Source organism: Taeniopygia guttata, chromosome 2, assembly GCF_048771995.1.
Source record: "Taeniopygia guttata chromosome 2, bTaeGut7.mat, whole genome shotgun sequence".
Taxonomy (NCBI): domain Eukaryota; kingdom Metazoa; phylum Chordata; class Aves; order Passeriformes; family Estrildidae; genus Taeniopygia; species Taeniopygia guttata.
Genome location: NC_133026.1, coordinates 20,278,489 through 20,303,955, shown reverse-complemented (window position 1 = coordinate 20,303,955; position 25,467 = coordinate 20,278,489). Strand labels below are relative to the sequence as shown.

The window sequence follows — 25,467 nt, the reverse complement described above, 5'->3', positions numbered from 1 at the left end:
GTTCTGTGCTGTAAAGCCCTTACAGGCTCCCTGTTGTTCAAAAACAGCTTGTCACTGCAAATCAGCTTAGCCGACCAATTAATAAATCCTTTCGAACATATTGCATTCGCACTAATTAAAGGGTTGGGTTTTTTTCCCTTTACCATTCAGATTCTTCAGGTTTCCAGTTTAAGCTGTGCAGCACAAACAACAATCCAACATTCAGTGCAGATCACGCACTGCAGGAAGAGGAGATGTGTTTTCTGACCAAGCATCCAGCTCTTGGGGTGGTATGTTCTGCTTTCATATTCAGCGTGCTCATTGCTGAAGGACAGCCTGGGGAAGAGCATGGGCAGGATGGCAGCAATCCTCCCAGCAGAGGCTCTCTGGTGGAAGTTTTACGCATTCTCTCAGCTGAAAACACTGAGCTCCACATGAACCACTCACGAGAACTGGTCAAAATGTTACTGGAGAGAGCTGAGTGCCCACAGCGGATTTATGGCATGCAAGAGGATTGTAATCTGGTTAGTGCTTCAATTAATGAGGGATATCTTTACAGGATCATCAGTGAGTTCTAACATTTGTTTGAGTGATACTGTCCTGAATATGACACCTAAACATGTAAAAAACTTCTTGTTGTAGAAAAAAAATTGTCCCTGCTTTGTTTCATTTTAAATTATTATTATTTATATTTGAGCTCATGAAGAGATATTCCAAACATGACAGAAATTTCTTTTAAAGTTCCCAAGTGTTTGTTTTCCAGCAAAAATTTTTCTACTAAAACCTGGTCTAAGATTAAAAGCATGAGCTTGAATTTGGGGCACAGGATTTCCACTGTGGAAAGACATAGGTAAACACTAGGGATCAGTTCTGACACTTTTTTTCTTGTTGTTCTGAATTTTACTTCATAAAAATAAAACCCAGACAGGATTGTCTCAGATTTATGTGCCACTTCACTGAAATATTCAAGACTAAGGGGAGGGTTTTGTAAGCAGTTCAGGTCAAGGAAAATGAAAGGCAGAGCAATGAATCTACAAATCCAAATTGAAACTGGAAGTAGTCCAGGGTACAGTTGCACAGAGGCATTGGTTGTCTACTTGAGAATATTTTCAGAACTCAGTCCTGATTCAATAAAGAAAGGAGAGGGACAGTGTTACTGAGCAACCTAGCTAAAAGGGACGACAAAGGGTTTGGCCAGCCTTGGCTTTCATTACTCTGGCTCTGGCACTGTTCAGTGACCTACATACAGCAGTGTCACTTTATACCACACTTACAAAGATGGTCTGAAAGGTGAATGTTTTTACAAGGTGCTGTTTTCAGCAATCTGCTAAGCCAATGAAGTGGGAATCTTTTTATTCTGTGCAGTAGACACCTGCTCACTTTATTGACCCTTTCTAAAAATGCTCCCATTTTTCATACTAACCCAAATGGGAAATTTCATACATAGATATTGTAGGTGCCTGTCATTACCTAACTGAATAATTTTATATGAAGGAGGTTAGTCACACATGGGAAATTAATTTGCATCAGATACAGGCCCAGATTGAAAATTAACAACATATTAAACATGGCTATATAGACCTCCTAAACGTCATAAAACAGGGGACTAAGTTTTTGTTTGCCCTTTTTGTATTTATTCTCTAGTGGCATGGTTTTTTCTTGTACTTGTGATGTATTTCTGGAGAGCTTGCTGGTGTCCTTGAATGGACAAAATCTAAGGGAAACTCAGCTGGGGCTTACTTTGGTCAGTACTGCTACTCTGTTCAAGCATCTTGGAAATTTTCTATAGTACGTCTTTGAGGACTTTCACCATTTTCAGTACTCAGTGTGATCTGAGTCAGAAACTGCATACACCCTGCACTGCCAGTGTTTCTGTGCCAGCACCACAGGCCTGTGGTTTTCTGTAGGAAATCCTCGAGAGAGACCTGGCATTTTCAGTCACATGGTGCCCACGTGGTACTGTGCTGCAGATTTGGTAAACCAAGATAGCAAAAACTGTGCAAGAAGTACTATCCTTCAAGTGCATCAAAATTTGAAACAGAATGCTCCAACTTATATTGGCATTTTCTTCCTCATACTTGTTGGGAATCACTAATAGATTTCAGATTAAATTTGCCTTCTAAAACCAGGTCCTGTTTATAAACATGATTTTGTTTTCAGACTTTTTTTTTTTTTTTCTTTTTATGACATCTCTAATGGCCATTTAAAAGCAGTGAAGTTTTACACTTTCTTTAGCCCCTCTTCTGGTTTGTTTTTATGTAGTAGCCCAAAGACTCTTTGGGCAGGAGCTGGCAGCTGTTGAATGGCATCTCACATTTTATCTCCTAAGCAAACAGAAGCCATATATTTCTTGAATTGATAAGAACTTTTTTTTTTTTTAACTTCTGGTCACTTAAAGAAAAGAAACTTAGACTTCCAAGCCAAAGTTCTGGGCTTCTTTTTTGTTTAGAATTTCTAAATCAAGGACAGATGGTTATTCCTGTAAAAATATTAGTAGCAGCAAAAATCAAGCCAAAACAAAAAAAAAAAAAAAACCAAACAAAAAACCCCAACCTAATGACAAACCACTTTATATTCTCTTCATACCATGAGTTCAAGGGTAACTCACCATGGGCTACCTATATACTAGGGAATAATTGCATCTTTTACAATGCATCTGCTTCCTTCTGGTCACCAATTTTCTTTTCAGTCATCTTCCTTGCAAGAGCAAACAATGGACTCACTGATTGCAATATATCTTCAGTGGATTTTAAAATCTTAGAGAAATCTTTTAAAATCTTCCACTTCATGCCATATGTTTATTGTATTACTACTGAGTGTTCATAAAGGCTGGTTGACTGACTTGAGGTCTTTGGGACAGAAGAGAGATTAGACTCCTCCTAGTCAAAAGAGTAATTCTCAGAGACTGCATCAGGAGAAGTTAAAGACCTTGATAAGCAATGAAGGCAGGACAGGACACAGTGAATCATATGTAATCTGGCTTATTTATGTATCTAAATAGTTAATTTGGCTATTAATATCTACAGTTTTACACATATTAAAAAAAATCTTTGCTTAGATATAGAGCCTGCACAAGGGGAATATGTCATTTCAGTCCCTCTTGAAATGCATTTGAAGGACTAAATGGGGTTGAGACCTTGTGCTGGCTCTCTGCCTTGGATCTCATTGTTGCAGTTAACAGAATTAATTGAAAAACAAAAATATCTGTGTGATTAGAGGCTCAATTATGTCTCTCAGCAGTGCATTGAATATGGTATAACTTCTGTTTACATAGCTTCAATTAACTACAGTTCAGCAACTGCTTGTATCTTATAATGAAAACATATAGAATGCACAGATAAAAATATGAATAGGCCTAGCCCTTATCTAATATATTTGTAACCAGAAATATAATCTGCTGAAGCCAGTGGAAGGTTTTCGCTCTCTACAATGGTTGATCAGAATTATTGCTAATTGTAGGGAGTCTCAAACCACTAAATCATAGAATTATGGAACAGAATCATAGAATGGTTTGAGTTTGAAGGGACCTTAAAAATCATGTTGTTCCATTCCTCCTACCATGAGCAGGGGCACCTCCCAATATTCCAGGTTGCTCAAAGTGCCATCTCTAGGACACTCGACTTTCCTTAAAAATAAAAGGGGCTCTGGAAAAAACCCTATGGTGTAATCTTGCAGCCACAGGACCCTGAAGAATTACCTGCACCCTCCTCCTGCCATTCCATCAGCCTGAATCTATGTAGTTTTGGGTTGGATCCCTTAAATAAAGAACTTGTATTCTCCTATTTTCCTTCCTATCTGTATTTGCAAATGCCTGGCAGGGTGTCACTTGAGTTGAATTTCCATTTATTTTTATTTCTTCACAGTGCCTTGAACCAGATGCTTTGTTACGGATAGCTGGAGGAGATTTAGAAGGCAATCTCAGTGAAGAAGTATTTGAGAGAATTTCTCTTATTCTTCTCTACTACATTCTTCACCACAGAGATATGTGTTCTTCAGAATTCAGCTTGATTGATAAGGATTATAAATTTTATCTACAAAGTATGCTTAGTTTAAGACATGATGAAGACTGTTACTATTTTTCACGGAATGAAACGGAAGATATTTTAGCTGCAGTAAGGCAACATTTTAAAACTTCTGAAAACCAGGTAACAAAAATGTGTGTGTGTGTGTGTGTGTGTGTGTGTGTGTGTGTGTGTGTGTAAAAAATCATTTCATCTTTAGTACAGGTATAATGCCTTTATGCTAGTACAGAGATCTATTATCTCATACTCTATGCTAGTATGAGATTCTATTTGAGATAGATCTATCTATAAGGATCTATTTGAGATCCTTATCTCAAATAGGATATATACAATAATAGAATAATATTATAGAGTTCAAATTTGAAGTATTTTGATGGTATAAAGCAGAACAGATCCACAACTGGCTGGTATAGGAGAAATAATTCTCCTATTCTTTTGCTGTGATTAAATCCTTACCAGGATCTACACTTCCATGTCTATCCAAAGCTGGATGGAATGAGGAATCTGTCCAAAGATATTCCTTCAGTAGGAACATATAAATTTGTGATTAATTATCTACCAAGCATGGATATGCCTTGTAGGAAGATTGTTAAAGATAACCTTAAATTTAAAGTTGAAAAAAAAAAAAAAGGCTATTGAGTATTTTCAGCTAAGATCATAATTTCTAAGTTAGGAAACATGCTGTGTGTTTTCTCACTGCTGTTTAGAATTCTTTATTTCAAACAGGATCTATAAAATGATAGAATAATATTCTGGAGTTCAAAGTCAAAGAAAAACTTCCTTGTAATGAGCAATAAAACAGGTTTTTGCCAGATTAGATAACTCCTAAAGTACAGGTTGACCTCCTGTTTGTAGCTCCTTAGGTCTGTTCCATGTATTGAGTTAAATTCGGTTCATACAAAGCTTGAATTTGTCCTTTTCAATTAATTAGATTTTAATTTAGACATACTGTAGTAGGGTTTTCTGCACAAACAGAAGATGGGTAAGAAACCTGGCTGTGTCCAGAATGTTGAGGGCTTCCAGTTCCTCTCTCTGTCTTCTTTGTGTGGTCATTTCCCACCATAAATTATTCATTGATCAGTACTTTTGGTTCTGAGTCTTGGTGAACGTGCTGATTTCCAAGGACTCCAATGGTATCTGAGCAACTGTGAAAAGGCATTGGAAGGTTTTTGGAATTTCTAGATAGAATAACAACCCATAAAATGCTTTACTGGGGTTCTGTTTGTTTATGCTGGCAGTATAATCAGTTGTCAAGCCTGTCTACTGACTGAGACTTCACCATTCACTGACTTGAGGGAAAAGAGGTTTCTTTTATGAAAGGTACACAAAACTTAATAGCATAATACTTGGAATCACAACACTTGAGTTGTGGAAAAGGGCCAATGGTGCACAGTAGTCATAGAAGAAAAGCATTTTTATTGGCTCTTATGTGTTTTGGTTTCACATTAAATATCCTCTTCTTTAGTCATAGCACCTAATATCTTGTTTGAAAGGAGAGATTAAGTTTTGGTTCGTGAAAATTTTAATGTATAGGGAATGTGCAGGAAACGAAATGTCAGCCTTCTCTCTGAAGTGTTTATGGCCTACATAAGGGGAGATGAATATATATGAAATAAATGACTACTGTAATGGCTCATCTAGCCGACCTTTTAATTTTGTTAGAAAAAAAATTAAATTAAGTCATTTTTTACCTTTGTTGTTGTTGTTTCATTCAAACCCAACTATTTGCAGTGAAAAAAAACAAGAAAGGAAAAAAGGGAAGAAACTGAAAAGGGGTATAAATTTCCAGGAAACTGAGTGAGTTTGCAGACCTCCACATACATGGTTGCGTACCACTGACTACTGTTTTTATTTGGTCACCCAGCAGGAAAGTCACCCTTTATCAGAAAAATTATATCTTTCCATATTGTCCCCAGATAAGTACTCCATAAAAAGCCATTGATTCCATTGAACAGGTAAGGAACTAAAAACATTTAAAGTCTGAAGTTTGAGATGAAGAGTTATAATCTGTATTATTTGAGCCAATTTCTCGTGCCTTAATAAAAATTCCTCCCCCTTCTTCCACTTTCTGGAAGTAGATGTAGATGTAATTGAGAAGGACACTTGGAACAATAGAAACAGCAGGAAAATAACACTAAGCAAAAATAACCTGAATGAAGGACTGTACTTTTCCCCCATTAGACACTGAGTAAATGTTCAAGATTTTTAATTCTATGCCTGTTCTTCTGAAAATGTCCTTTGATTAGCTGTCCTGCTGGCAATTACAGCTTACATCTTAGCATTTTTTCTACTCTGGCTCTCTGTGAAATTGTTCTCCTCAGTTTCTCCTCCTGTCACTTTGATTATTTAAATGGAGGTGAGCAGGACTGTCTTCATGCTGTTTTCTCCTGATTTCAGTGTGTTGATGTGAGCACTCTGGAGAAAAATGCTGATATAATGGACAGAGATGGTGCTGATGAAAACACTCTTCCACGCCTGGCTGCTTTAATCCTTACTCTGGCTCTCCAAGGAGTCTGTATGGGGAAAGCAACTTTACCTTCCTCAGAATTCTTTATAAAATATATTTTCAGTTCTCTAAATAGTACCACTGAGCTCCAAGTGACAGGTAAGCTGGAGTATGCAAAGTTAATTTTCTTCAGGAAAATGTATTGTTGGACTCATCAGAAATGCTACTTAACCATAAATAAATAGAAGTATAAGGAGAGCTCTAAGTGGTCCAAAAATAACAAAACAAAAAATCTGAAACAAAACAAAGCAAATGTTGAGCTCTCAGCATCAGCAATTAATTTCTGTAAAAGGTTGTCCCTGCTTAGCAGTTTGAGAAGCTACACCATCAATTCAGGGGCCTGGCATGGATTTAGATGTAGAAGTTGTTGTAAGACATCAACTTTTCCTTTTTTGTGGCAACTGCTAACAGCAACAATTTACAAGCTTTTCAAAGCACTTTTAAAAAGTTACATTAAGTATGGGTTCAAAAGGTTGAAAAGTTGAATTGAACATGGCTAAAAACATTTTTAACATTCATAGGTTACACAGAGGTATATTTAATCACAGAAATAAATACTAAAAATATAATAATTCTTAGCCCTAAACTGGGGCTTATAGATTGTATTTACATAAACTGATTTGGTCGCAAAGTCCTTCCTTTAAAATTGCCCAGCCCAGATCTTGTAAAATAATTCTTAAAAGAATGAATGGAGCCGTCTCAGCACAGTGCTACTAAATAGCTATATATGGTGAAAGCTGGGCCCCAGTGAAGGCAACAGAAGGACTGTACGGTTGGTGGCATTAGGATGTCATTCAGAAAAACAAAAAATTATTCTTAACCAGTTTGTTGCAGAATAAGCCTATTTTAAGTCTAAGCTCATTATACTGTCCCTTTAAATTTATTTAAATTCTTAATAGTAACTTCGGGAAACAGTAAGAATCTGGAAGCATAGAAAAAGAAAATTAGATATTACTACATTTAGAAAACAAATATATCTGCAAATATAGCTCCATTTAGATCTGTTTGTTTAAGTAGCCCAAAAAAAAAAAAAAGAGTGAAACATCTTATCAGAAACCTTCCTGTGAGATTTAACATTAAGATTATACCATTTGCATTTTTCGAGTAACAAGATTTAAAAAACATAGGATTATCATATGGAAACATTCCCATTAATCTGCATTTTTTAAAAATTAATTTGTGGACCACTTTTTAATAGACAAATTAAGGTTTATAGGAATTATTGCTATGGCTTCATTTGAAAGTGCAGGGGTGAAGGAAGGTGATAAGGAAGATAGGATAGGGCCTGCCCGTCAAATAACCAGGCATCCCATCAGCAGAAGCACCCATTGCACCCCAGCTATGATATCAGGTATATCTGTGCATGACCTCAAATTTGGATTAGGGATCCTGGCTCCCTGCTTCCTGTTTCAGTACTGTCAGCAGGCATGCTTCCCAGTTAACCACAGGAGAGAAAATTTCACTGGCCTGTGCTGCACTTCTGAAGTGCAAGGACAGCACATCATCCTGAAGACTGATTTCAGAACACCCTATAGAGGATCTGTTTCCTCATCCAAATACACCTGGCTGTGGCAGCTTACACAGGAAAATTTTAAGAACAGTGAAGTTAGTTAGCAATTGCTAGATAACTTTGTCAGACATACTGATAAAATGAAAGATGAATTGCCTTCCAATTACATCTGAGTGCGATATGTAAAGAAGGAAAAGCTGAGGGTCTGGGTTAACAACTCTGGAAGTTCCAGAGTTGTTAAGCAAAAATTTCCTCCAGTACCAAACTGGGAAAAGAGTATTAAAATGAGGAATTAAATCAACGTTGTAACAAACAAAAAGAAAAAAAATACTGTCTTTTAAATGTTTTGTCTTTTAAGTGTGCATTTTCCTATGGTAACATATCTGTCCTCTAATTAATTACTAGAACTAGAACGACTCCTAAATGTGCTTAGAGCCAAAAAGACCTGCACTGTAAATGGACAATTTCATAGTCACAAAAGAAGACGTTACAGTATGGCAACCAGAGATATTGGAAGAAGAAATACTCCAGTCAAAGGAAACCATACAAAAGGAGACTATCTGAAAGGCTATTCTGAAGATCATGAAAGGAACACAGACTGGGACCAGGTTAATTTATTTTTATGTTATTATAGTGTTGGTGACAGAATTTCACTGACAGAAGTTTAAATTGATTTGCAAACCATGCAATATGTCTGAGGTAAAATGTATTAGTTTCAAAAAGGCATGTAGATACAGATGATAATATATATTTATATAGCTATATTTGTTCAAATTTTAATCAGGGAAAGAACTTTGTGGATGTTGAATATGCAAGTAAAGTCACTGGGAGAGGCTAACAATGGTTAGTGTTACACGGAATCAGGTGCTTCAAGACACAGAGGACTGAATTAACATTGATGTTAATTTGATGGTTTTGGTGTTTTCTTATATTTATTAGAGATTTCTTGTGGTTTTATGCCACAGAGTTTCTAGGATGCCTTAAGTGACCTGGTAGAAAGAAGGGTTGTTTTGCACTAAAGGAAAGAAGTAAATTAAAGTTTCAATGTAAGTTGCTTTTAAAAGGCTTCTGTAAATTGAGATTGGACATTTTCAAACTCTTTTCATAGCCATCTATGGAATCCAGAAGCCTTCTTTAGAAAGTATAAAGGCTGTATAACAGAGCCTTAGATACTCCAAAGTATTCTCTCTGAGAACTTTGAAGGACACTGGCTTATTGCAGGTGATTTTATCCTTTTTCTAAGAATTTGAAAATAAATAAATTTTGTTTTTGGCAATGATCAAGATGATAACTGACTTCCATCCTTTAGACTGGATATCATTCCTTAGACAAAAAGGGAGACTTCAAAGTATATAATTGGTACATATTTTGATGTATACATTTGAAATATATTCTTCAAAGAAATATATTCTTTTCTGTTGTTTTCAACTCCTTAACGTTTATATTAACTCAGTGGCAACGTTTCTTCTCTATTTAGGAAACTGAGTGATGTGCAATTGACTTTTTCTGTGTGGTCATTTTATGATAGGGAGCTGAGAAAAATTTCATCTGGTTAAATGCCATTCTGATAGATATTTATCTGTGCAATTATATTGCATTTGAAATGCATACTCTATCAATACATTTATTTCTTTGCAGCTGACCACAAAAAAAGATCATGCTGATCAACATGATGAGGCTTTTAATGAGGTCTCAAAAAAATCTTAAATTAAGGTCATTTTAAATGTGTTTCATATGAATTTTAAATTACAAAGGACAGAAATCAGTAGTGATTCTATCTGTAAAAGGAGTAAAATTCCCCAGCAATTGAAGTATTTTTAAAGCTCAGTTTTTTTCATTTCTTGAACTCCTAAGACTGTCTGTAACTCAAAGGATAAGTGTACAAGGGCATTATCTGTGTCTTAGGAGTTAACTGAGAGCCAAATATTCTGTATACATAAAAATAATCACAAAGAAACATCTGGACAGAAGATAACTTCTCTTCTGTATTAATTTCTAGTTTCTAAGTTTTTTTTTTTTATTTCTGTTCTTTTTAGCTATGCTTATTTTCCTTTACATATTCCATTAGAACACTTCATGTTTCACTGCAGTGTTGCTAATTTTGTCCTGTTTTCTCTACCTATGATAGCCATTGTGCTTCATTAGTAGCAGATTCTGCTACATACAGGACATTGACTTATCTATGGCTTGTGTTTGCTAACTCCTTTAAGATCTGTAGGAATAACTATTTGAAACACTACCACAAAAAAGGGTCACTGCTTTCTTATGAAGTCATCATTGTCTCTACAATTAAAAACATCTATTTAAAAGTTAGTGACAAATGATCTAATAAGATAAATAATCTTAAATTCCATTAAACTATGTCACAACATCTATGTATTAATTTCTTCTTCCTCATTAAACAAACATGGATTTTGGAAACTTAAATCATCCATCCATCCATCCTGTTTTTCACATTAAAATATGCAAAATCAATGTGCTTATTTCTTTGTTATCTTCCTCCAGCAACATAGTTGCTTTTCTAATGGAGACAGTTCTCTGCCTCCTTATGTTAAAAAGCTTCGAAGGCTGGGGGTTGTAACTAGAACAGATGCAGGTCCTCATGCCCCACATCTTACAATAACATTTTACTAAGTAGATTTTAATGCTATTTTTATGTAGGAGTGGACAGTTTCCTTTTACAGATAATATTGTGCTTTTCATTTAAAATTCATGGTAATATATTCACATATTAAAATTTAGGTTCACAATAATCCTGGACGTCATCTTGTCTATTGTACTTTTCAAAAAAGAGCCAACTTCAAAGTCAGACCAGGTTTCACAGAGCCATGTTGAATTCTGAATGTCTCCAAAAACAGTTTATACAGACTTTGGGAAACCTGTACCAGTGCTTTATTGCCTTCATCTTGATGGCCTTCTTTATTAAAGCAAATTGGAGTTTTTTGCTGCTGACACTAATACCTTTCACATCTCATTCTTTTGCTGTGTGCATCTGAAAAGATTCTGGTTATCTCTTCCCTCTACCTTATATATATATATATATATATATATATATATTTATATATATATGCCTTCCCCCCACCTTAGACAGTTGAAGACTTAAGATACCCACCAACCCTTCTGTCCCCAAACTGAACAAACCCAGGTCCCTCAGCCTCTCCTGACACAGCATGTGCTGCAGCTCCCTAGCCATCTTGGTGGCCCTCCACTGGACTTCCCTCAATTTGCCAGTATCTTGCACTGCTGGTTATTAAGCTGGACATAGTCCAGATGTGGACTCCCATGTCCTGAGTGGTGGGCAATATTCTTTCTCCAGTACCTGCTGGTTCTGCTCTTGCTGATGCAGCCAGTGTGCAGTTAGTGGTTGTTGCCCCAAGGGCACACTGGTGGCTATGACCCACCCCAAGGGCTTTTTCTGGAATCCTGCCTTCCTTCTGGCCAGTTTTCCCTAGCCTTCATTGACACATGGAGGCATTCTGTGTGAAGCATATTAAGGTTATTTTGGCTGATCTTCATGAAGGTCTGGCCAGCCCATTTCTTTGTCTTGTCAAGGACCCTCTAAATAGCAGCCACACCCATCAACATACTGATTAGTGGTCCCAGTTGAATTTCACCTGTGAATGCCACCTGGTGCACTCTGTTCCATCACTCAAGTTGTTGGTGAAGGTGTTAAATAATATCATCCCTGCTCTGACTGGTCAGCAATGTTACTCATAGCCAGCCAAAATCCTAGTCTTACAACTTGATACCCGATGTCAGTGATTCCTAGTTCTAGAGTCAATATCACTGCCTAAAACAGGCAAAATTAAGGTCTCTTACAATATGGTAGCTCCTGAATTGTCCTCATGCTCTCCTTTGGCTTGAAGGCAGAGCACACTCGGTCCAGGTGACAAGACCACCCCTTATCCTGAAGACTTGAATGTGGTTTTCAGAAAAAATATATCAGTGCTTAATTAATTCAGTTTCTTAGTGAACCACAAGGCATATTTTACTTCACCAATTGATGAGCAAAGGCAGGAATGTGTTGGGTTTTAACTGGATTATTTAAAAGTAATTATTCTTAACATCTTCAAAAGAAGCTTAAGCTTCAGTCATGAGAGAAAGAATATTTAGAAATCCCTTGAGTCTCAGATGCAGACCAATTTAAATTAAAGCAATTTTTTTTGGTTTTTAAATATTTAATCACAGCTCATCAGATGAGATTAAGAAATGAAGATTATTAACATATTAGATATTAGACATTAGATAACATATTAAATCCGGAGTTCTTCTGTTTAAAAGTGTTTACAGAAATTTCCACTATAATTTTTCTTGTATTAACTGCTCATGTTTTCACTAGAAGTTTCATCCTGGAGAGGAAAACACAATTCTTCATGAAAATTTTTGAAATATAAATGCTGCTGTGAAAAATTGCTTCTTTTGACAGAGATGTTCCAAACAAGAACAAAAAAAGTTGTTGGAATTCTGAATGCCTCTAATAACACAATTATTAAGCAATCTTTAGACCAGTTTTAGGCTGTGTAATATCTAGTTTGCTGACATGCTCTCATTTAATAAATTTAAAAAGCTGACTTATTTCTATATATTACTGAAGATCCAGTACAAGGATGAATCTCAGTATTGCTTTGATTTAGGCAGTATCTTAATAGCACTATTACTGCAAATGTTGTTTCACAAGAATAGCTAAGAATATGGTTCGTATTAGCATTAAAACATTTTCCTTAGCACAAATAACAATAAAATATTGAGAGATATTGTTTTGTAAGAGCTGAATGACATTAAGTGGCTTCAATAGAAATTGAGTTGATTTGTCCCAAAGATTCTAATCTTTCTGAAATATATAGTTGTTATCAAGTTTACACAGAAAAAAAGTGGAGAAACGGAAGTAATTAAACTAATTTAAGCAATAAAGAGTACAGATATATAGCAGGTTTCTTCCTGGACTGGAGTGTCCTGTGTTCTTCTAAGATTCTGTATTTAACCTCAAAATTAAATGCAGGTATAATGCAACATGTTTAGTAACTGAATATACTTTTCTACAAAGGTTTGTTTCTCTGCCAATGAACTTGTGAAGATATTTTTGAAAAACAGTTCTTCCTCCATTTCTAAGGACCACTTCAAGCAAATCAGTCCAGCTATCATTCAACAACTTTTAAGTTGTTCATGTCAGCTTCCTGACTTCAAACAGACAAAGCTTCCACCAACAACTGTGGAAAGTAAGTTATGTTCTTATTAATAGATTATTATTTAAATTCAGATAAAGAGGTGCAAAGACTTCTGGAGTCTTTTCATTCATTAATAATCGAGAAAATGGGATTTATGCCATCTGTAATTAAACATTCTATCATTTCATAGCATACATGTCCGATAGTAGTATTAAATTGAGAAGTGAGAGGATTCAATGTTCTAAATTTTATAGTATTTGGGATTCTATTTCCAGATGTTTTTTTCTTAATTTGTTAGAGGACTGCTTGATATCACCAGCAGGTAGGGAATAACAGGTCCTCATCTATGGATTGCTGGGCAGTAAGGGCTTATTTTGTGAAATTTGCACCAGGTTTCTATTGTAGTCATGGCATTGGTCTTACATATAGCTTCAAAATTACATTAGCTGGCATTTTATACCATGATGTGGCAAATGCCTGATAGAAATAAGTTTTGCCTGAATGCTACTGGTGTTTCAGCTTGTGATATTTTATATCAGAGATGCTTTGAGAATGCTATTGGAGTAAGAAAGACATCCAGAGAAACAGTAACAGGGCTGCAGGACCTGTGTGATAGAGCCAGAGCAAGAACTGACTGAGGGTATAATTGGGTTGTTTCCACTTGCAGTTGTAGCCCTCACATGCCTCTGCTTCCAGTGTTTTCTGCTTCATCTATTTTGTGGATTCTACTTCTGTAATCAATCCTTATTCCACCTTATAGAAGAAAAATCTAAATCTGAGCTGCCCTAAGGGCTTCCTAATGTTTTTATTGTGGTTTTTTTCCCCATACTTTAAGCCAGTGATATCTGGGTTACAAATCAAGGTGTGCTGGTGTTATAACAGACATTAATTTTGGTGGGGAATTTGGGAGTTGAGAATGACCAGAAGGGAATAGACATCTAACCATAATTGCCTGAATCTAGAAGAGCACTTTTTAGGCTACAAATCAATGACTCCAATACCGACATCCTAATATCTACATGGTTTGCTTTGGATGACTAGGTCTTTTTGGAGCTAGTAAGTTTTCTCCACATCCTACTGCCCAATGATCTTTATGGAACAGCACATGAATTAAAAAGCATGAAAGAACACATGTGAATATACCAGAAGTAAAAAGTATGGGAGAATACTCATGGATATCCAAAAAATTGTTATAGTATAAAGAGACATACAGAGTAGGAAGAATCATTATGGGTCTTCAACAGGCAGAAGTGCTTTCTTATCTTACACCTCTGCTCATTACCTGAACACTTTGCAGTTTTTACTGCTTTGATCTTTTCTGTGCTACACAGATATGACCATTTTTTTAGATTGGGAATCAAGGGACAAAGAAAGAAAAGAAAGGAACTTACCCAGGTCACATACAAGGTTCATAAAAAATTCACTGTTAAATGGGATTCTTCCAAATCTAAAGCCACCAGCCCAATCAATGGCATTTTACTGATCTCATAAAGGTGAGAGATGAGAAGAAATGAACTATTCAAGTGCAGAATGGAATTAATAAGAGCCCTTTCTGAAGCCCTTTCTCTGTGTATTTTGACAAAGGAAGGTTTCCATGACCACAGGGACACTTCTACTGTCTTGATACAGATAAAGGACTCCATGTTTGACCTATGTGTGACCTAGTGACCCGAGCATAAGCTCATTAGTCTTATCTGAACTCTGTTTTACTGTCAAGCTGTGCTGTTTTGGTTAAGTCACCAAGGCCAGACATTCCATATAGATGTACTATACTCTTGTATATTTGGATGTGCAGTCTGTGAATTTAACTGTCTGATTTTATGAGGTGCTAAGCACTTGCAGTGCTCTTGAAGTTTGAAATCTTAGGTGAAAGCTTTAAATATTTTGGCATTAATTCCTTTATGTGTGTTTTTATCATGCTCTACCTCCCATTATAAGATTTCCATAGAAATTAATCGGGATTCATGTTGTGCAAAATGTTGCAAATATGAGCAGCGTGTAACTGTGAGTAATTATAAGACTAACATTCAAAATCCTCCCAGTAATCTGAGAAAAATAGGCTGGTGGTCCTGGTATATTAACTGAAGGGATGTATTTCCACAGCAAATTTGTAAATGTAATTTGGACCAAAATGTTTATACTTCAAATGTAAATTAGATCACTAAATTTATTTGAGGTTTTAGGCCTTTGTTTGTTTACAGAAAATGATTTGGATAAAAATGTGGTGTTGACTGTAAAGTTACACAGGTGTGGCATGTGAGAACATAGAATCTCAAGCATAAATCTTCTAATAGAGGAAGCAAATACAGAGCAGTATTCACTGTGCTGCTCTGAGTGCCTCTGATTTCTATAGCCACAGTCTGTTTAGCTCTTAAGGTCTGAAATTTGGAAGTACCAGACTATTACATGTAAAGCCTAAAAAAATGAATGTTTTCTGTGCTTCTAATTCTGTCATCTGTTCACACATGACTAGAAGAATCTATGTGGCTGTTGTGGCTTCCAGATAGAAGCTAAATATGAATCAGCTACTTGCCCACCCCCTCACTGCCTTCCTCCACAGGGATTGGGGAGGAGAACATGACAAAGGTAGAACCCATAAGTTGAGCTATCATCAGTTTAATAATTGAGATAAAGTAAAATATACAATTCATGCTACTCCTCCTACTAGTGCAATCACTAATGGAAAGGAAGATTACAAAAGAAAAAAAATAGAGAGGGAAATAAACCCCAAGATAAACAAGTGATGCACAATACAATTGCTTGCCACCTGCTGACTGATGCCCAGCTCATCCCTGGGCAGCAATCAGCCCCTCCTGGCCAATTCCTTACAGTTTCTATGCTGGGCATGGATGTTCTCTGGTGTGGAATATTCCTTTGGCCAGTTTGGTCAGCTGTCCCAGATGTGTTCCTCCCCCTTCTCCGCAGATTCTTGTGCAGCTCTTCACTTTCAGAGCAGGAGACACTGAAAAGTCCTTGACTCAGGGTAAGCACAGCTTAGCAACTGCCAAAACATCAGTGTGTTTTCAACATTATTCTCATCCTGCATCCAAAACACTGCCCTGTACCAGGTACTAGGAAAATTAACTCAATCCCAGCTGAAATCAGCTAGTGTCACAATGAATCACTTCTCCTGCGTGCTTTTATATAGAGGTATGAAAACATACCCTCAGCAACAATTATGAATGTAAAATATACTCAAATACAAATAAAAATATTGGATTATTAAAGGTGCCCTTATTTTGTTTCATTTGTTTTCCCCTACAGAATATGGTTACAGCACTGTTGCTGTTTTACTTATTACTATTGGATCTATGTTTGGTACAACTCTCATTTTATTTAACTCCTGTCAAGAAATCTATACACTCATTTTACAGCTGTTTGTTGGTTTGGCTGTTGGAACCCTTTCTGGAGATGCATTGCTACATCTTATTCCTCAGGTAAGTAATAAACACTTCTGTGCTTTTTAAAATGTTGACACAGATGAGGAGAAAGGTTTCATTTAAACCTGGATAATGCTCATCAGGTTATAAATAAAGCTTTCCATGAAATCTCCCCAACACCCCAATTACATTTGCACTCTGTATCTCAGAGAGAGATTGAAAATAATAATAAGTAGAAATTCATGATTGATGAATTCAAAGAAAGAAAGGTTCCTATTTTTCAATAAAAAATTCAGTCCCGTCCAAGGCGCGTTCTAGATGGGTATTAATTTATTTCATGATGCAGATTCTGTGACACATTTTAACAAAAATTGTTCTAAGGTTGTATGAGCCATCCAGAGTCCTCTCCACAGATTTTTCCAGGGAACCAGGTGCTACCAGCCTAATTAATCCTGATGCCTAGAACTGTAATAAAATGGGCAGCATGAGCTTTTCCTAAATTCATAATCTAAATTTTAAGAACAGGATAACATGCAAAACAGAACCAATTTTTCCATTGTATATTCTTTTATTTTCAACAGTCTCCTTGATATGACAGAGATGTTATGAGTAGACTTCTAGTGGTCACAGAAAGAGAGATTTGCAGCTTCAGATTCTGGTTAAAATTTTCTTTATGCTGAATGCATCATCTCTGGAAGCAAAACTGGGAGAGTGGTTTAAGGAAGGCAATTCTCACTGAATGTGAGACAAATGCATTTCTTTCAGCAACACCTTTTAAGTGTGAAAGTACTTTCCTTGACCAGTTTTAAGTGATGTATCCAGTAGTCTTTAGAGCCCTCACTTTCAGAGCAAAGGAGGGCTGCTGTGCTGTGACACTAGGGAAAAGAAGGAAGCATACCTACCCACAGAAATGCATTTTTGTATTAATTATGTGTTAATTAATTTATGCATTATTTTCACAGAATCACAGTTACAGAACTACAGAATAGTTAGAGTTGGAAGGGACATCTGGAGATCATCTGGTCCAACCCACTGTCAAAGCAGGATAATCTAGAGCAGATTACAAAGGAATACATCAATTTTTTTAAATGTCTCTAGAGAGGGAGAATCCACAATTGCCCTGTGCAGCCCATGCCAGTGCTCTGCCACCCTCAGTTTAAAGAAGTTCTACTTCATGTTGAGTTGGAACTTTTTGTGTTTTAGTTTATGGCCATTGCTCCTCATCCTGTTGCTGGGAGCTGCTGAAAAGAATCTGGCACCACCTTCTTGGCACTCACCTTTGACATATTTTTAGGCATTAATGAGATCCCCTCACTTCAGACTTCTCTTCTCTAGACTGAAGAGGCTCAGTTGCAGCAGACTCTTTTCATAAGAGAGATGCTCGAGTCCCCTAAACATCTTTGTGACCTCTGCTGGACCCTCTCCAGTAGCTCCTTATCTATTTTTGATATGAAATTTGCACATTAAGATAATGCAAGTAATTTTTATAAATTTTAGCATCATTATATTGCAAACAAAATATATCTCATATATATAAAGGGTGATTTCATAAAACTGTCCTTAACAATAATGTTACTTTCACCACTGAGTGATGAAGAAGTTTAGCTGTGCTCCTCATGATTAATTTCATCCTCTATTATTCAGCTGATTATTTCAAAACACAAATTAACTTTGACAGAAGTGGAAAATAAAATTCTGGGAATAAAATGAATTAATTCATTATGGATTTCTGTAGCAAAAATTAAAACATTTTCATTTTAATTCTTTTTTTTTACTTTATCTCTTTTATTTTAGACTCTTGGTTTACACAAACATGAAGCACAAGACATAGAACATTTCTATGAGGGAAAAGAATATATATGGAAACTTTTGGGAATAATTGGAGGAATTCATGGATTTTTTCTGATAGAAAAGTGTTTCTTTCTTTTGGTAACACCTCGTGACCAGGTAAAGCTTTGTACAATTCATCTTTTAAAAAAACCTCTTGTATTTTGAGATTTTGCAATGCACAGAATGTTAAAATGATTGTGGAAATTATCATTTCTGTGCGTTAAATGAACCATTGATAATTGCTTTCCAACGTGGTCCTACCAGATTGACTTTCAGTTTCTATTTTGCTTTGCTCTGTGGATTGTGCTTGCTTCATGAGTGTGTTCCATATATATTTATAATTCCAGAAAGGGAACAGTTAATTGAACATGTTCCATAAGCCTGAATTCATGAGTCACACTGAAGCAGGTGAAAAGTGTGTATCCATATGAAATTCCAGTGACTGTTGTTTGCTCTAGGCTCTGTTTGAAGAGGAGAAAAATGCAATAGAAAGATAGATGCAAGCATAAGATATTTTCAAGAATATCTTAAAATTTCCAAATTGTTTTTGATCCCTATCCCAGGGATCTAATAAATGTGTTGCAGTCAGTAGGAGCCAATTTTTATTAATAAGATCTCCTTGCTCACTGCCATGCTTACAGTAATTCTATTACTTTATTTCAGTATGGCTGGAGCCTGAAAATATGATTATGCCCAAGGATAGTGTAGCACAAAATGTGATGGCTCATTAAGTTTCTCAGCATGAGACAGCCCTAATGTTGCTTAAGAAGGCTGAACCTTTGCTTGTTCTGTTTACAGAGTGTGTGAAGACTGGTCTGATTTAGGCATCAATGACTCCCTATTCCCACTACCTTTGAGTCACCCGTAACAATATAATGTGAGATTAGTAGAATGAGAGTATTTTAAGGATGTTGGTATTTTATTTGCTTGGTAAAAAGGAGTCCTTTTTGTTCCTTGTTTGAGAGAAGGGTTTTATCATCATCCCACCAATTTTTAAAATTTTTCTATTGAGAACTAGATGAATCCTCAGATTTAACTTTTATATCTATCTCATCTTCAAATTTGAATTTGATTTTTGAAATAAATTAAGTTTTATCAAACCTTTGTGATAGTCACTGATATATCTGATTCACTTCTCAGGGTTTTTAACAAACAAAGCATAAGGAAATGTTGATGCCAGCCAGTGTTCTTTTTCAGTGTATTTTGTTTGGAAAAAAAAATTATTAAAAATGCTAAATTTTCACAAAAGACTGAGAAATGCTGCACCTGTGTTCATTGGGTTTCAGAACTAATTGCAAAGCATCTTCATTCAGCAGGGCCTTTCTTTAGTTAATGGGCACTGGGGACATTCCCATGATCTTCCAGTGGAGTCTGAATTAAATGAACATTCAGGCAGAGGCAAATCTACTTCAACCATACAGTTGGTAGGTTACCAATATGACGTAATTCCCTAAATTTAAATTCTTCTTTCTCTGTTCCTCTAAAGAAATGAACAAAATGAATGTAATAAATCAGTATTTTTTTCAGTCTTTATTGATTTTTTTGTTTATTACTTGACATGATTGTCAAGAATCTGTAGATTTTGACATTCATAATGAGCTTTCACAGATATATCAAGAACAGATATTTTACAATAACTTTTCTTAGGCGTGTATCAGATTGATATAACAATATGCTTCCTGTATTGTTATACATTTTGTTGATAAAATTCTTGAAGATTTTCCTTCTCCCTTCTTTTTATACATTGATCATATGTAAAGGCAGACTCTCCCTTAGGAAAAACTGTGCAATTTTCTGCAATGAGAGTTAAGTGCATAATTAGTGAACAGATTAAATCCTGGACTCTTCTTGGGCATTTTTCCACAGATTTGAAGAGTTATGTAAACACTTTGTATATCTGGGAATGGTGCTTACCTATAAGAAGTTACATACTTTTATACTTGCCTGTGGATAGTATACAGACAGATAAATCTTTGCAAATTAAATTAAGTCATAAATTTTACCCTGTTTTCTCTTTCTTTCAACAAATGTCTTCAGTTTATATCCCATATCTCGATGCATAGGTGGACTCCGTTTTACTAATGTAGTTGTGATGGGCAAGAGCCTCATGAGTCACCACTAATCTCTAAAAAAAAGTTGGAAAACTCTCAATAAAAAACAGATCTAACAGAGGAGTGAAGCATGTTTACTATCTTGTGAGACACGTCAAAGCCTCCTGTTTATGAATGAACAATTTGTTCCTCTCAGATGCAAGATCCCCTCAGAGTTCTACATAGATCACAATATCTATATAGAATTAGCCTGGCTGAGCTCGTTTGTACATGAGCAGCCAATTTTTCAGAATCATGTGAGTAATACTAAGACAAATACTGGTTGACTAAGAAAAACTTATAAATCCATCAGATCAGTAATTAGTCTTGCAGTTTTGACTCACAGTTCAAAGAAGTGGCATGTGAATAAATGTAGGAGAAGTGGAACAATTCCTGGAATTCATATGACTGGCTGCAATCATGGGAACTAGAGACATTTATGTTTCTTTTAAAATTTAGAATATGAGAAACAATTAGTTTTCCTTCTCTCATCATGCTTCGGCAGAACATATCCTTCATCACAACTAGGCTAAGACCAAACAATAAACATATCCTATTCTGTAGCCAGTGCACATCTCTGGTACAGTTTTTGGAGCAGTGGCTGATGTCCCTAACACAGAGCTCTTGTGCTGTTGTTGACTCCACTGGCTGCAATAATAGGTTTTAACATACATTTTTTGGGGGAAAAGCCTTCAGAAATTAAAATTCAGTCTTTCTAGTTTCAAGAAAACAAGTTTTTTAGCTTCTCTCTCCCTCACATAAATTTCAAATAATTTCTCCAGTCAGAAAGCAAAGCCTCGAGGGGGTAGGGACAGTGAGAGATTACTCATGTTCTCCCTTATGCCCCAAAAGTTGCAATACCTCTTGATTAATTATTAGGGCTGGTGCATCAGTTTATCTCTCTAGGATAAGGAGGAAAACACTGTCTCTTTCTTCATTTGAAGTAAGAGTAAATTTCACCATAGCGTGCACTCAAGCGCTGCTATGCCCAGGCAGTGTTGCCTGGTGCTGAGATGCAACCTTTGCTAAAGGACAAGACACAAAACACTGGAGACCACCCTGAAGAAAAACCCCTATATTTTGAAAGGGGATGAAAGCTATTGATGATGATATTTTTTAGTCTTGTGTTTTCACAAGAAAACTGTGAAGAAGATGAGTCCCTAAAAGACTCTATCTCTTTTTCGTGGAAATCCTATGGACAGATTCTCCAGGAAAATACAGTCATCCAGTCATGACAAAATCAAAACATGCAATTTTAATTATAATGCTCCTTCTAGTCTTTGGCTCACATTTTTGTGTATGCAAACAGAAGTGTGGCTTTCTTGGGGCTACAACAATGCCTATGAATATATTTCTGCCTACCTGAATTAGACTTAACCCTCTCTGGGAGAGGTAGATTTCTTTCTTATGTGTTACTGCAGTACCAATCACACTGCAGTGGCCAGTAAATTATTCTAAAGACATCTGTGCAAATAACTATTGATTATCTTTAATTCATTGTTTGAACTTTGTTCATATTTTCCTGTATTTATGGCAGCAGCTGGAAGACACCCTTAACACTGACCCGTTATCTTTGCTTTTAACTAGAGAAGCCCGGAAGATTCTGAGCCTGCTGAAGTTCCTCCAGAGAGCAAGGTGATCAGCAAAAAAAGTTAGTATCAATAAAAAGACTAGACAAGACAGGAAAATCCTTCAGTCCTAAGATGGAATAGAAAGTCTGCAGCTGGCCTAGCTCTGTGTTTGCTGTGTGACACATCATCACATCTGATGGCGCCTGGCTAGATAATTTAATCTCTGCTTAAAGAACTTCTCAGCTGCCAACCCTGTAATTGTGAAGTTCATTAATCTCACACTGTCCTTGCTTTAGTATTTGCTGTCTCACTGTTGCAATCTATTTTCCTAAAGTCTTTGGTTAAAGGGAAATAGTCAAAAATTAATACAAAATATATTTTCATAATTTTAAACTTAGCTCAGGCTTTTATTTCTGAAAGCAGTGAAACATTTTTTGTAGGCTTGCTATGCTAATATAATTCTGCATACTTTTTCACTTACACAATAAAGCAATAGACTCTTTTAACCAGTTTAACCAATTAGAATTATAGCCTCATGATGGCTCTCCATTTTAGAGTAATCTCTTTGCTTCTGAGAATTTAGGTGACTCCTGTCTTCTGTGGTTTTCTTGCTGCTTACTAAAAATATGAAAATAGAGTATAAACCAAATTTTGCCTTTAACTGTACTTTGTGACCTTGGTGAATTCAGTAGGGTTGCAGTCATTCAACTAAGGGAATAACATTTTAATTGAAATTAGTTTATTACTATAATTAACTCCCCTTTATTTTGTGATCTCAGGTCATCTGTTTGATTTATTTAATTGTGACATTTTCTTCTAGGTTCTTAATGTTCTCTTCTGTTCTTGTGGACTTCATTTCTATTTCTGAAACATTAGAAATCTGATTTTACTTTTTTCTCTTTCACCTCTCCAGTAGTACACAATCCAGTGCCAGTTTGAACATGACTACATAGTTAATCTCTAGATATTTCTGTTTGGTTCAATCTTCATTATCTGCTAAGCACCAGTAAATTTCTAGTGATCTCAATGTTATTTGTTCCAAGTTACTAAATTTGGGGTCTTTTCTCAGTAATCTTTTCTATAGTTTAATTTTTCCTCATACCTGAGTCTTACCTCCATAAATGAAACCTTAGTAGGGAAGGGTGGGAGGTTATTTGGGGCTTTTTTTTTTGGGAATACATAATTACAAAAGTCTGTTTCATTACAGTTATTTTAAATAGCTATGAGTATAAACATACCTGGGTACCTTGACACTGAGTGATGTGTTTCTTCCCCAAAACTGAATGGAATCTGCAGGTCTAAGAGAGAAGCCTGACAACTCCAGAACTGCAAAACTTCATTGTAAATGCCTGTCAAGTAAGAATGCAAAAAGAGTCAATAGATAGTCAGGAACTAACTTAGAAAGTGAGAAACTTTCTAAATAAAAAGATGTCTGACTGACACTCTCCACATTTATCCATGGTTGGTCTATCAGTATCAGAGAAGACCAAACAGTAGCATTTTATATTTGTTGTACTTAGTGACACTTTACATTGACTAGAAATATTTTTTTCTTTGTTAGTCATGGAAACACTGGAAAAAAATCTATTTATGGATAAATGTTTGCTTTAAACTCTTATTCTAAACTTTGAAAGTATAGTAGTATATGGCTGAGTCCTGTACCCATTAGTACAATTCTATAATTTTCATAATTTTCATAAAACTTAGAGAATAGAATTTGCTATGAGTTCTGATCTCATATTTAAGCAAAGAAAAAAGGTAAGATTGTTAGAGAAGAGGAGGCTTTATAGAAAAAGTCAAGGTACTAAGTTAATAGTTAATAGTTTGTGTCGGAATATAATGCAGTGAGATAATTGCCAGTAACAAAGTTGCTTTAAAATAGGATGAAAGTAAAGTAAGATAAACATTCAGATTTGTTTATACATGTATCTTCTTAACTTTCTGTCAAGTAAGTTCACAAAGCTTGTATCTGTAATTGCTCCACAATGTTAACCTGATCCCTGTGTTATGCTAAAACACCCTGGAATGAGTTCCAGTAATCATGGTGTATCATCTCCAGCAATCAGATACTTGAATAAAACAGACTAATCAGACCTCAGGGCAGGCCATGAATTCATCCTTGCCAGTGCTTATTACAAATCACAAGCTTAATGTAAGGCATCAATCTATTATTTCTATGTAATTCATGCTCTGCACTATTGATTATAAACTGCCCATAGTGTTTAGAAATTGCTGTGCAAAACGGGGACGTCCACATCCTGCTCTGTAAGCTGGCAGCAAAATCTAACAAGACTGCCAATTTTTCTGAACCCACAGAGCTCCCAGACAACCAGGGAGGATTTTCTGAATACGGTTGTTAGGCTTTTATGTGCTCTGTGTGTTTTTTATAATAGTCTGAAGGCTTCAGTTCTAGCCAGTTTATGTGAGAAAAATATATCACCCTTCACTATAAAATGGTAATCTCAGAGAAATATTACTGGAGTGAGACCTGGTAATAACTGTATTCAGACAGATCGATGCAGCTTGGTGTTTGCTCCTTAGTCTGTCATATTATGTCTACATGGGGTCACCAAAGTCAGAAAAATACATATTTAGGGCCCAAATAATGACCCTGTTCCTTCAGGCATGAAACAAACCCTTTTCAAAGTGTTCTGTCCATTCTGTGTAGAGGGAAGCTGGATGAGTTTCTTGACAGACATTAGGCAGCTCTGACTGTAGGACTGTGGATTAAATGAATGAAAAAACGTATAGGATGGGACAGCCAGTTGTGTGTTGCTAAGTTTAGACATTGAACCTATATGGAGCCTTGCTGCTTCTTGAAGAGATAAACTGCCTCCCTGGGAATCTGTTCAGCATTCCACCCTGCTGTCTCTGTTACAGGCTGGGCACAGAGACTGTCCCTAGTTCCCTAGTTTGGTTTCAGTACTTGCATGACTAGTAGCACCTTTCCACTCATGTCAGATGACATGATGCCATGAACAGCCAGTATGCAGTTCCACACTAAAACAAGGTCACAGAGCAGCAAGGGAAAGACAAAAAAACATCTACACTCATGATTAGTGCTCCAGATAGGAGTACTATGAGCATAACAGTCATTAATTGATTGGAACAAATGTTGGATATAAGCATGCTGTAACCCTGTACTATAAGTGATACTCTGAGGCTTGTTCTCTTTCATTCCTATCTTTCACTGTAATACAATTGCATTAAAAAAAGCAGACCCTGCAAATACTACTCCATAGTAGCAAGCTTTACAGAAATAAAACAATCAGCTGCATGAGACCAAATATTCATCTGCACTATAGCACTGCGATTCTGTGAGCAATGGTGGAAGAATTCCAAATACCAACTAGAAAACTTGTGTGAATTTCATCAAATAAAGAAAGATTAATGAAAAGCCTTAGGATGCTTCAT

General features: G+C 36.1%; 1 protein-coding gene and 1 long non-coding RNA gene across 7 annotated transcripts in view; one reads left to right on the top strand and one right to left on the bottom strand.

The window, feature by feature from the left end:
• The window catches only part of SLC39A12 (solute carrier family 39 member 12), a 33,546-nt gene that overhangs the window by 1,123 nt on the left and 6,956 nt on the right, over nt 1–25,467 (top strand). Inside the window, exons 2-10 of one of the 6 annotated variants that reach the window (XM_030264558.4) lie at nt 151–269; nt 3,843–4,124; nt 6,399–6,606; nt 8,423–8,625; nt 13,062–13,233; nt 16,447–16,619; nt 18,357–18,509; nt 19,706–19,816; nt 22,070–22,133. In XM_030264558.4, the coding sequence (XP_030120418.4) occupies nt 234–269; nt 3,843–4,124; nt 6,399–6,606; nt 8,423–8,625; nt 13,062–13,233; nt 16,447–16,619; nt 18,357–18,509; nt 19,706–19,816; nt 22,070–22,133 (1,402 nt within the window). In that variant the 5' untranslated portion in view covers nt 151–233. Of the gene's footprint in view, nt 1–150; nt 547–3,842; nt 4,125–6,398; nt 6,607–8,422; nt 8,626–13,061; nt 13,234–16,446; nt 16,620–18,356; nt 18,510–19,705; nt 19,817–22,069; nt 22,134–25,467 lie in introns of those variants that run through there. The other 5 variants (XM_030264557.4, XM_030264556.4, XM_072925475.1 and 2 more) reach the window with 5 other exon arrangements.
• LOC121469424 (uncharacterized) overlaps nt 19,910–25,467 on the bottom strand; it is a 47,035-nt gene continuing 41,477 nt past the window's right edge. The window contains exons 4-5 of the long non-coding RNA XR_012054484.1: nt 23,292–23,402; nt 19,910–20,186 (exon numbers count right to left, since the gene is read on the bottom strand). This is a non-coding gene — a long non-coding RNA (uncharacterized lncRNA). The remainder of the gene's footprint in view (nt 20,187–23,291; nt 23,403–25,467) is intronic.